The 13,071-nt window shown below is 49.9% G+C and overlaps 2 protein-coding genes across 2 annotated transcripts; one reads left to right on the plus strand and one right to left on the minus strand.

The window, feature by feature from the left end:
- Positions 1-12: 12 nt before the first annotated feature.
- P174DRAFT_424390 (uncharacterized protein) lies at positions 13-2,160 on the minus strand (the record flags this gene model as incomplete). The annotated part of the gene is made up of 4 exons (XM_024825197.1): positions 13-530; positions 685-1,015; positions 1,717-1,826; positions 1,905-2,160. 4 exons carry the CDS (start codon positions 2,158-2,160, stop codon positions 13-15), a joined length of 1,215 nt encoding a protein of 404 aa, XP_024678796.1.
- A 5,021-nt stretch (positions 2,161-7,181) lies between these two features.
- On the plus strand, positions 7,182-12,761 carry P174DRAFT_377165 (non-reducing polyketide synthase spyA; the record flags this gene model as incomplete). The annotated part of the gene is made up of 2 exons (XM_024822736.1): positions 7,182-7,811; positions 7,875-12,761. The coding sequence occupies 2 exons, from the start codon at positions 7,182-7,184 to the stop codon at positions 12,759-12,761; spliced, it is 5,517 nt and encodes a 1,838-aa protein (XP_024678797.1).
- Positions 12,762-13,071: the final 310 nt, after the last annotated feature.

Below are 13,071 nucleotides of genomic sequence, written 5' to 3' on the forward strand. Positions count from 1 at the left end.
TTAGACAATGCTCTAAATGACATTAAACTCCTTTCTTCTTTCTCCCAGACTGATATCCGCCATGTCAAGGAAAACGTCCCTGTAGGTAAAAGCCTTGACCAGGGCATAGCTCGTAGTAACTATAGGCCCAACTCGTAAATGCGCAGAGGACGTCCCATTAAGGAACCTGAGGTCTCCGGTGAGGAAATCCACCTCGACGGTCTGAAACTGACAGTGTCTTGCGAGTGATGCTTTCATCTCCGTGTCCACCCGCCCAACGTTGAACGGGCAGAGGATTCTCCAGTTGTTTTTGAGTGTTCCTTGAATGAGGTCGATAATCCTTTGCTTCCCTTCTTCAAAGCCGACCACCAGGCCATGGTCGGGCGACATCGGAAACAGCGACGGTTGAAAACACAGATCGACGTTGACCATCTCTACGAACATGTCTGTAATGCCCCGTTCGTGGAGAAGGCCGGCGAGGTCATCCTTTGCTGGGCCGAGGTGACTTGGGTGATCGTCCGCGGCCAGTAGCATGACGCGGAGCAGATTGACTGCTAGTGAGGTTAGTGACGGCTTTATTTGCTTTCGCAATCGACTCTCGTATATCCCGTAGTACCCCGTAGCCGTTGCTGCACATATTGTGGTAAGGTTGGTTTGGGGTGGGGGAGCTGCGCGGTTTGTTTCATTGTAAGGTATATAAAGGACGCTTGTCTAGGTCTGCCGTATCACCGTAGTAGGATGCATTGAGTTCGCCATCGTCTCCTTTGCGCCGCTGCTGTTTCTCCCAGATACGGATTTTTGTCATCGTTTCGTCCTCGTGGACTGGCGAGAGTTTGCCTTGGTGGATTGTGTTGCCTCCCGGATAATGAGGCTTTTGAGCGATATACGGCAGGAATGGGACGCGTTCAGGAAACTCATGTGCTCTCAGAATTGCACTTATATCGTCTTTAAATAGCTCTCTAGAGCCAGCCAACGTCAACGGGTACAGCCAGAAGTTCGGCAAATCCGTGGAGCGATAAGGGTCACAGCTCGTGAGCTATTGTTCAATCTCCATCGTCCCCTCACTCCCCTCACTCCCCTCGGACTCTCGTAAAAGAGGGAGCAAATGCGAGAAGTGTGGGCGATATATTTCGCTAAGGATCGTCCAGTGACGAGGTGGGGAATGACGATGATGAAGGAAGTGCAGCTCATGTAGGTACTTAAGTAGCGACCAGCGAGCAACAATTGAGACAGAAGGGAACGTATAAAAAACAGTGAATGGAGAAAGGTAGTATACTATGTCATCCTTTCATATATGATTGATGTCTGACTCCCAGAAGAGTATAGTATGACTTAGACTACCACTGGTGAATACCACCTGCAGTGGTCTCTATTAATCTTCACAATCATATTTATGATTCATTGCTTGTCAACGCTGCTTTCAATAAATAGGGAGCCTCATTTAATCTTCAGAATTCCATGTATATTCCCCGCCTTCTGTCTGTGCAGACTAGGAGTAGTGATAGATTATATTCCTTGCTTTCAAGTCAAACTTCCCTATATATGGAAGAAATGCTCGACAATGCGTACATATGCTCCGTGCTCGCATGCATCCTGAGCAGCATATTGATTGAACTGGTATATAACTTTCACCCGGCGCCTGAGCCATAACAGCACCCACAACCCATCCCCCATGACTTCCCAGGCTTAAATCCCTTCCGTATGTTCCATTGTCGGCTTCTAGCAGTAGTCACGAACACAAGCAGCGTACTTGGCGTTGTAGCATGCAATATAGCAGCTAGGGCTCGCAGAGCAAGACTGGGAGCAGGAGCTCGACGCCACAGAGGCACAGCTGCTCTTGCACGAACCTGGGAGAGTGCTGTCAGCTCTATACTACAGACATAGAAGTCGACGTGGCAGTCGTGACTAAGATTGAGGCTGCTTACGTTCGACAAGTTCCGGTTCAGCGACAGGAGAAGCCGCAACAACGGCTGCAAGAGCGAGAGCAAGCAGAGCGGTGATCTTCATGTTGTAGAGAGATTGGATTTGAGCTTCCGAGGAGAGAGTCTTCTTTTTGCTGGGTACAGTTGCGTAGATCTTGAAATGCTGTTGATGGAAGATGTCTTTCCTGCTGGCTGTTGTGCTCGTTTTATATCTTTGGTCCAAATCTCCTTGACTCCTGAGAAGACGAGAGACGCTCATTGCTGACGGCAACCCGGGCCGATACTGAAGAGCAGAGATGGTGAGGATAAAGTAGGATAGTATGTATCCCCGCTGAGGATTCGCTATGCAAGCTCCTCACATGAGCGAATACGAGATATCAACTTAGTATTGGCCTCACCTCTCGCCTCCTCAGAGTAAGTCTCGTATCCAGAACTGAACGATATACGCCAAGGAAGCTCTATGCCAAATCTAAGACGGAACACAGCTGCATGCTCGTATTCATTGAGATATGACAATATACTTGAATGGCTATCAGGTTTGACTCGGGTAATCGAATCTGGACGCAAATCAATTTGCCTAAACAAGAACTGAGAGAAGACACTGCCACTTGTGTTTCAACATCGATACGGACACCAGAGACTGACAAGAGACCCAGTGATAACCAGTGATATGTCAGCGCTAGACATCTCCGAAGCAGAGGCCACAGGAAAGATGATTTCTAAAACTATCACGCAGACAAGGGTTAAACTCAGATGTGATACGGCTTGAGTGCCTCCGAATCATCGAAGCCAATGGAGTAGAGCCCTGCTGCTTGACAAGATCACAGTACTTCTGGAGGCGGCAGTGCATGGCGGTATAGCGGTGTTTTTTGAGCGTCATCCGACCATCGGCCAAGGTCCTTAATTGCAGCTGTACTTGTAGTTTTGCCTGCGAGCGAGCCTTTCGTGGACTGATCATAAGGTATCCTAGCGAGGAATCTGTAAGATCCTCGTCTCCTTGTGCATCGTCTTCCCCCTTCTCAGAGTCTAGCTGCGGCAGCTTGCCCCCGATTTTCTCTAACCCTGCCTTTTGACAGACTGAGAGGGGCGGCCATCTGCTTCCTCTTAATCGCTTTGTTTTGCGATGTGGCACCATCCGTTGGTCAGTCGAATGCAACTGCGTTTGTATTTTTGCCTCCTTCTTACGTTTGACGTACTCTGCACAGTGGAGGTGCCGGGTGCGCAGAGCTTGTCCTCGCCCATTATGTACATATCATGTTCACAAAACCCGTCCGATTAAATATGCGTGTCACGTAAACCCGAAAAGCCCCACCAGTCGCCGGGCTTATGTGCAGTGCGTATCCTTCTGAGGAACATTGGCTGGGTCGGAGATGTTGAAGACTCAGTGCTGCGTAGACCCGATCAGAAAAGTCTTTTATACCTCAGGGAGCTTTCCTTTTACTTACATGACCAAAGAGGAAGTCATAGAGGAGTTTTCACTTGCAGATTTCAGTATGCAGAAGAGATGCAGCATTCACACACAGGACCTGCCCATAGTGTAATGAGTAGTCTTTGATTGAAGCCTTCCATAGATCGACCATAGCAAAAAGTGATCTACATGACCATGCCCTTCATTATAGCCCCAAGGCGAAGTGCTTGTCGAGTTTCAGGTTTTTTCCTCGACTTCGTCCGGATCATGGTCTCAATGGTAGGGGTCTTGCGTTGGTGCTTCAGAGACGGGACGATAGGCTATCTCGAGGCTCTTGGGTAATAGGGAGGGGTAAGGAGTCGCGAAACGAAACGTTCTATTCACATATCAATATTGTGTCGAAAGGAGCCACTACCGCAAGACTTACCAGACCATTCCAATACGCATCTACCATTCTCTCTGTTGGGACCATCGTCACTTTGAAGGATTTCACCTTTAGGTCCAGTCCGAGTGTCCTCGTCCGACGCGTATAAACAGCGGGCCTAAGTCTGCGACATCCATAGGTTCCTACACTCACTAGCCTAACACAAATGGTAGCACCAGATGTCATGTAGATAAAGGGACATTAGCTAGCAACCCAGACGTACAACTGATACGGTAATATTGACACCAAATACTAAGCATGAGAGGCGAAGAAGAAGAGTATGTACACCGCAAACAAGAGAAATATGGTGTGACGTCGTGGTAGCACCTTGGTGCCGCCACGGAGATGGTTGGATTCTGTATCTAAGAAGCCCACTGTGCTGCGGAATATGTGCGTTTCGCTAGGCTGCGTGCTGACAAAGCAGTAGGATGAGTCTACGACCTGGTGCACTGAGCAAGAAGTGATTCAAGGCAGAAACCTCGAGGGAAAGGTTGTGACGGCTGACCGTCACAGACAAGTGGAGAACATACAGTTTGCTAACACACTGGACTACGCACAATCTCCAGAGACACATATAACTGTCGATGTGACTCTAAGGGAGTGGTTATTCCAATGTACTAAGTGGCATAATGAACGTGGTCATGGTCCATAAGAACCAGACTGGATAGCATAAGTTCGCGGCGTAAAGCAGCGGACAAATGAAACAACAATAAGGTATTGGTGAGGTCTTGCATTATACAGCTCCCTTGAGACATAGGAGGCGAAGTATCATCGAGTAGGTCGTATAAACCCGCTGCATACAAAGTGGGATGATCTGTAGTCTATCTAAAGTCAGGATCATTTAGAAATATCACTGGGGTTGGCAATCATCAACGCTCCATTGCTATTCCACTCGAGCCAAAGAAATGAAGCTTGTGCTTATAGGAAGGGCATATTCAACTTGAGGAACTACTTCAGCCATTCTCACCATACGCTCTGAAGCTGCAATTATTCGCTCTACGGACGATTCCGCTGAGTGTGCAAGGAACAATCCACTAACGCTCCAACGAAGAGGGAAAGCATGAACGAGATTCTTAGCTCCCAACTTGTTCGGACGGGTATAAATCCCTCAATTCACCTTGCATTGATACCTATCTGATTACCCGAAACAACCTGATAGAATCCCTCTAGCCAATTGTGCATCGCCATCAGCGTGAAGAGACAGTCCTGGTCACTGCGACCTATCCTTGACACTCGTGCGTGGCAAAACTCGCCTATAGTGCTCAAAAATATAGGAATAGTTAGCTTGCGAGGTGCTCGCATAGACTCTAGACCTCTCCCGTCTCGCAAAAGAGGTAAGACAGCATGCTTTAGTTGAATCCTAGACATGCATAGCAAAATTGCCAAGCCGACTTCTCTTCCCCGGAGCATGGTAGGCGCTTAATATCCGGCAATTCCGAATACTTCATACCTAAAACCATAATGGCTCGGCATGAATGTTTAGTCTGACTATGGGTACGATGCGTCACTGTTCAATGTAGGCGTGCCTGCTATCCCATTGTTCACATCTCCAGGAGGGAGCAGGAGGGCACAAATAGCTTAGTGCAGATAAGCACAACCTCAGAAAAGCAATATTTGACTCGTCAGGGAGATGCACTGTACATCGCGTATTCAGAGCGCTTTCTGTCCTGAAAAGCACATGCCAGGATGGTGGGAATTCTATGTCCTAATTGGGGGACGCAGAATACTATCCCAGATGAATGGTTGTAAATCCTGCTCACAGTGCAGATCGTGTCTGATAAGCGATGAACGATATCAGGCACAAATCGAATGCTTTCTCGGTCCGGTTCTAGATGAATCTAGACCTCGAATCTGCGCGTTATCAGGGTAGACCCTGCATGTCTGACATTGTCCATGCGGCATGGACAGCCCTTCTCTGACAAATATGATAGGGCTTTCCTACGGGAAGGATAGATAGATCCAAACTGGGTTTGCTCTCGTAACTGAGCTTCAGCATGCACAAACTGATTGCATGGTCATGCAGGTGGCCAGAATTGATATCCTCCGTGTACAAAACAATTACCTTGAGCACCGCCATTCATACCGGCTGTCATTCGGTTCCTGCCAATCCAGAGTTGCAGGACATCCACAGGGGTAACTGATGCAAGAGACAATTATGGATTTTAGTCGATATCAAAGCCATGACAGATAATCCGGCAGCATGCAAGCAGAGGAGACGCTGTGTTGGACCTTGGTCGATCAGTACGGAAGTTCGAATATCAGCCGCTGGTCCAGGTATGCTGTCAGTGACATGTGAACCAAAGAGCGACATTCCAATTTCAGCCAACGAATTTTGAACCGAGCCACGAGGCGCATGGGAACACGTCAAGTTATTGAGTCCGGAGATAGGTTGATAGGCCTGGCCAGCCTACAGGCTCTCTACAGTCTGATCTTTGTCCTGCAGGCCGCCGCTGGCGCGCGCTCAGCTCGTCAAGATGCGTAGTAGAAGGAAGCTAGGGCCTGAATTTTGGGCGCATGGCGATAGCTGAAGGTCTGCGGCGGTTTATGAGCACAAGCCACTTTAAAGCCATGACAGTTGCTGCACTTCAGACTCGGAGGAATGGCCCTTGGAGGATCCGCATTGCAAAGTCGCCCACATGGCTTGGCCAGGACCGCTTGACGCAATTGTAGGACAGACACAAAAGCCAAGGCTGCATTTCCCTTGCTGCACTCTCAATTGGATAACGAAACGGCCGACATAATATATCTTTGCACTTGGCAGGAACACCCCCAGGGAGGATGTGACATGGCTCCCTGGGCATGCGATATCGTCTTAGGCTAGCTTCTCATTCCATCAGCTCAAATTGTTGCCACGACCACTTAAGCTGTCCAGGACGAGGTCTTGGCTGACTCTCCGAGTGCCCTGGCCTTATTGAGGCGAGACGCATTGAATCGTCGAGAAAATAACATGCATGATTGTAACTACTTTGTTTCGCCTTTCGGAGGCATAGATTATCGGTTTGTCAAGTCACCCTTGCTTAGCACGCAGCACTTATGAATTCATATCCGGTCCCTGTTTAATGTTTGACGACTGGCAAACTTGACCGGCCTTCCTTGCTATCCGCCTGCAGATCCGGATGGCTCTGAGGATGCAAGGCACAAGAAGGCATGCGTGCTGGTTTGTGTCCGTCTGGTGGAGAATAAGAGCCTGTACCTTGACGGAGAATGGACAAATAGAGTTGCTGCGATAGTTCGAGTTTGATGTCAAGGTCGTCGACTACAATGATCACGGTCAATATCATTACGTCGGGCCGGATAATCACGACATCCTTCTATGGACGTCCTTGTGAGAATAATCGTCGATCCGGGTCAACAAGTCCTTCAATGAATGATAATGAACAGTCGACCCTGTAAAGCCCTGTGACGAGCAGGATATCGCTTCTCAATTGAGCAAAGAGTAAAGTTCTCCATGGACTCAGCACTTCCATCCACAGTTGTTTGCGGCTCACAGACCCATCCGCCCTCAAGAGAGTGCCTGAAGCGCATTCAATCAAATCTCAGAGACCCGAAGTTGAAAGAGCTTGCCAAGGCAGTGGATGACCTGCCACAGTTTTGGTCGCATTTGGTTGAGGTCAAGCCCGTCTTGAGCCAAGTCAGCGACGAACCTCTGAAGAGGTTGAAAGATTGGGCCAAGGATGAGTCCTTCTTGGAAATACCAGAAGGCTTGCCAAACATCCTATTAGCACCGCTCACAGTCATCATTCATCTGGTTCAATATCTCCGATTTGCGCACTCCTTTGATGCCGACGATTCCCAAAAAGACATACATCGGCGTATTCTGCAATCGACGTGTAAAGGCGGATTCCAGGGGCTTTGCACAGGCTTTCTCAGTGCTGCCGCTCTGGCATGCTCCAGGACAGAAAGAGACCTATGGTGCAACGCTACTGTCGCATTGAGATTAGCCACGTGCGTGGGTGCCTACGTTGACCTGGACAGGTTGACGTATGACAGCGCAGATGTCCACACCTGTATGATCATACATTGGGAGGATAACTGTGGAAAGGATCGAGTAACAGAAGTCCTGAAAGGGTATCCTGGGGTGCGTACCGAGACATGACGCGGCCACCCAATGTCAGCATGTCAAGCTAACAGCATCTAACAGGTGTACACATCTGTCGAGCTCGACGATAAAAGCGTCACCGTCACAGCTAAAGAATCGCAGGTGTCATCGCTGCGGGCCGACCTGGCAGCACGAGACGCTAAGCTGACGAAAATTCCCATCCACGGACGATACCATAGCAGAACTCACGCCGAGATTCTTCAAGATCTCCTTGACATCTGCAGTAACGAAGAGTCTCTACGTTTCCCCATCATCAACACACCTTTGGTCCCACTGAGAAATAACACCACCGGGGGCCTGATCATATCAGGGGAGAATCTGCATGAGCTTGCCTTGAAATGCGTGCTGACGGAACCAGCTGACTGGTACTCCACCATGGCAGAGACTGTTTCCAGTTTGATGTCGCGGCCTGAGACAAATGAGCAGCCGCTCATATTGGAGTTGGGCCTTGTGAGCTGTCTCCCACGATCCCTTACCGCATCTGCCAACCTTCGAGTTTTCACGCCGCCGTTGAACTCGACTGTTTTGCCGAAAGAACGAGGATCGTCAGCGAAGGATGAATATCACTTTGTCTACCCTGAGCACTCTATTGCTGTCATTGGAGCTGCTTGTAAATTCACCGGTGCAGAGACTATGCAGCAATTCTGGGAGCTCATTCGAGCAGGAGGCACAATGGTGGGAGAACTTCCTGAAGGCAGGATTGCGATAGACAAGTCGTTGCGGAAGGGACCATGGGAAGAACCTCTGAGGGGTAACTTCCTTTCCAGTGCAGGCCACTTTGACTACGGACTCTTCGGAATATCCCCACGGGAAGCTAAATACATGGATCCGCAACAACGCATTGCGCTGCAGGTGGCGTACCAAGCTGTTGAGTCGTCTGAATACTTCGGGAGCGGCATCAAAGATAAAAATATCGGCTGCTACGTTGGCGTCGGAGGTTCGGATTATGATCATAACGTCTGCTCTCATGCCCCGACGGCATTTTCTTTCACAGGCACTGCTCGAGCCTTTGTGAGCGGTCGCATATGTCACTACTTTGGCTGGACGGGTCCATCAATGACCATCGATACAGCGTGTTCCTCGTCAGCTGTGGCTATCCATCAGGCATGCAAGGACATCAGAATGGGCGAATGCCGTATGGCCTTAGCAGGAGGCGTTAACATAATTTCCTGTCCGAATATGCAACAGAACTTGGCGGCAGCCAGGTTTTTAAGTCCGACTGGCGGCCCTTGTCGTCCATTCGATGCTTCTGCTGATGGCTATTGCCGTGGAGAAGGATGTGGCTTTGTCATGTTGAAGAAGTTATCATGCGCCGTGGCCGACAATGATGATATTCTAGGCGTGATTGTGGGATCGGCAGCGAATCATTGCGATGGCAACGACGCAATCACTGTGCCAACATCGCACTCGCAGGTCAACCTCTATCGGAAGGCTCTGTCGCTGGCAGTCATGCAACCCAAGGACATCACCTACGTTGAGGCTCACGGCACTGGTACTCCGCGGGGAGATCCAGTGGAATGCAGAAGTATTCGACAAGTCTTTGGAGGGGCGAGACCCACGTTGCATTTCGGCTCTGTCAAAGCCAACATCGGACATACAGAAGCAGCTTCAGGAGTCGCAGGGCTCCTGAAAGTGCTGTTGATGATCGGAAACAAATGGATACCGCCACAGGCCAATTTCACCGCGTTGAATGCATCGATTCCGCCACTCGAACCGGGCAACTTGTCGGTTCCAACTAATGGACTCGAATGGAAGGCCAATTTCCGTGCTGCTTGCATCAACAATTATGGGGCAGCGGGGAACAACGCCGCAGTGATTGTTTGCGAGCCACCTCGGTCAGAGTCTAGTGCTGGCAATAATCACAGACTCTCTGGATACCCTTTTTTGATAACTGGGCAGTCGGAAAGAAGTCTCAAGATGTACTGCACTGCCCTTAGTGAGTGGTTGGAAAACACCCACGCCCCCTTGTCAGATATCGCGTTCAGTGTGGCTCGGAGCCAGAATCGGACTCTTCGACATCGCATCACCTTCGCTGCACCTTCGCTAAGTGATTTGAGAAGCACTCTTGGACAGAAGGCGAGACTTGAGCAACTGTCGTCGCCTTCAACAAAGCCCCAGCCGGTTGTTCTGGTCTTTGCAGGCCAGACAGGGAACATTGTCCACCTGCACAAAGACGCGTATGAAGGTTCAAGTCTGTTGCGGTCACACATTGATGAGTGCGACGGAATTCTCCGCAGAATGGGCCATCGTGGCCTGATCCCATTCTTGTTTGACCAACATCCCATACAGGATGTCGTGCTCCTTCATTGCCTGTTCTTCTCGCTGCAGTACGCTTGCGCTGCAGCTTGGCTTGATGTGGGCTTGCCCGTCCAGCGTGTCATAGGCCACAGCATTGGCCAGTTCACTGCAATGTGTATCTCGGGGGTTACGACGCTTGCCGATACACTCAAGCTAGTTGCAGGTCGAGCCAGGTTAATCCAGCAGAAATGGGGCAAAGAACGGGGCTGTATGCTTGCCGTTGAGGTAGACAGGCAGGGAGCTCTCGAACTTGCCCGCTCAGTCCCAGATCGTAAGGTAGAGATTGCATGCTTCAATGGGGCCAGGAACCACGTCCTGGTTGGTACTGAACTAGCCATCCAGACACTCGAAGCCCAGACATCCTGTAAGACTCGGAGGTTAAAGACTACTCACGGCTTTCATTCTGAGCTGGTTGACTGCTTGCTGGACGACTATATGGCTCTGGCACGGAGTATCACATTTGCGACGCCGAATATTCCAATCGAAACATGCTCCATGGGCGGCAGCTGGAAGGAGTTCACTCCCGAAATGGTTGTTCGTCATTCGCGCGAATCAGTATATTTCTTCGATGCTATTTCTCGAGTTGACGAAGAACTAGGACCTTGTACGTGGGTTGAAGGAGGCGCCGGATCCAGAGGCATAGCACTTGTGAAGTGCGCCCTCGGGACCGAGCGCAGCTCAGGGCATTCTTTCCATCGGTTGCAATTGGATTCATCAGAACCTTTGGAATCACTAACGGAAACCACGATGCAGATGTGGGATGAAGGCCTTGACGTGCAGTTCTGGCTGTATCATAACACAGAGAAGACAACATTTGACTCTTACGATGTTCCTGGTTACCAATTTGACGAGACAGCATTCTGGCTTTTACGTTCCGACAAAGCAGGCCGGAGCGACTCGGAGCGGGAGAGGATCATTTCTGACGAACACAAGCCACTGGTCTATTTGCTGCGGGACGAAGGGTTCAGAGAAGAACCGCGAAAATTGCATTTCGGAGTCAATCATTGTCATCCAGACTTTGGCAGGTACCTGAACGGACGCGAAGTCCTTGGGGAGGTTTTGTGTCCCGTGTCGGTGTTTGTCGAGCTGGCCGCTAAGGCCGCGTCCATTTGTGCCGGCCACGAATGCTCGATGGCGTCCGCTCATGTACGGGTTCTGAATCTGGAAATCCATAATCTGCTCGGGCACGCTCCAGGAGCTCGCGTTGGCCTGAGGCTCAAACACATCGGATCGTGCAATTGGGGATTCTCGATTATCAGTGAAAAAGACGCCCAGAGCATATGTCACGCGACAGGAACGGTTTCTCTCAAGCAGGAGCGACATGGCAAATCCGAAATGGGGCTCCAGTGGTCAGTGATCCAGAGAGTAATCGGATACAGCCATATCCAGGACATCCTTGATGACTCTTCGGCAATTTCCATGAAAGGACGCTTAATCTATAAAGTACTCGAGAAAGTGGCCGAGTACAAGCCTTGCTATAGGGGTATCAAAGCCATGACCATAAAAGACACCGCGGCAGTCACCCAGCTGGAGATGCCGGCAATTGGTGCTAACAGCTCGGAGATAGTAGTGTGTGATCCGCTTGTGATGGACCAGTTCGTATTGATCGCAGAAGTACTGGCGCTGTGCCGGGCTGATTGCAAGAGAGAGGATGTATTCATCTGCTCTGGCCTGAGTGAGTTGGTCACATTCAAGAATCTCCAATCAGAAATGGGACCATGGACTGTTTATACTCGACAAACACTCCGTGGGCCCAGGGAGCTCCTGAGTGACACGTTTGTATTTGATTCAACCAGTAAGCAATTGATTGTTGCCATCCTTGGCGCAAGGTTCGTTCGGATTACCACCAGTTCCCTCGGTGGAATCGTCAAGAGAGCCAGTCTCAACAGTCAGACTACGGAACTTTCAGTCGAGACAGAAGCGGTAAACCACCCAGTGAGTGAAGCTTGCCGACACTCGGATGACAGCGATGTCTCAAACATTCTCTCTATACTGAGGCGCCTGCTCCACGAGATAACTGCAATTCCTTCAAGCGAGATTTCCCCCAGCACACCTCTCATGGAAGCCGGCGTCGATTCCCTTGCCGCAACCGAGTTGGAGAATCGAATTCAAGAAGTATTTAATCTTCACAGACCGGTCTCCCTCTATGAAAGACAACTTGATGTTGGGACACTTTGCCGGGAAATTCAGACGCAGCGAGACGACTGGCTTGCTCGAGCTTCTCGAACTACGACTGCCACACGTAATACTTCATCCTCTCTCGACCGACGTACATCATCCACTGAATCACTATCTGATAATGCGGAGGCACGATCTATAAGTAATAGCGAGGCCATGCTTGCCCAGTTATCAAGGATGTTGTCGGAAAGCTTCAACATCACAGAGAGCATACTCCCTGGAACTGAGCTTCGAAGTCTGGGTTTGGACTCATTGGTCGCCGTTGAGCTCGAGTCCGACCTACAACAAGCATTTGGCTTGAAGGTGGATTTGATGCAACTAAGTCCCGAGCTTACGGTGGGTGGACTCGCTCGGCTTATTTTGGCGTCCAAGTCTCATACGTCTAGCCACATGGCGCCTTCCATGGTGGATTCTGGACAGACGACGGAACGAAAGAGCCAGTATCTCGGTTGATAAAGGCGTTGAAATTCCGGGCGATAATGTAGATTTGCGCATCTTTTGTGATGGTAGTTTCGTCTTTGCTCTCCTCGAGAGTGTGGTGGAAGCCTGGAAGGTGGATGTAGGAAGCAGAGGAAAGACGCGACAAAAAGGTGCAAGCCCTAAGATTGAGCCCTAATACCGGATTTATCTCCGGGCCACACGGCCAATCATTTGCGACTAATGTTGTTCTGTTCTGTCTATGTGCTTGGATACCTTAATGATCTCTCTCCGTTCCTCATAATACATTGTCGTTTAAGTCTTTGCACTTCGTTGTTTCCAAATT

This window comes from Aspergillus novofumigatus (genome assembly GCF_002847465.1).
Source record: "Aspergillus novofumigatus IBT 16806 chromosome Unknown P174scaffold_8, whole genome shotgun sequence".
Taxonomy (NCBI): domain Eukaryota; kingdom Fungi; phylum Ascomycota; class Eurotiomycetes; order Eurotiales; family Aspergillaceae; genus Aspergillus; species Aspergillus novofumigatus.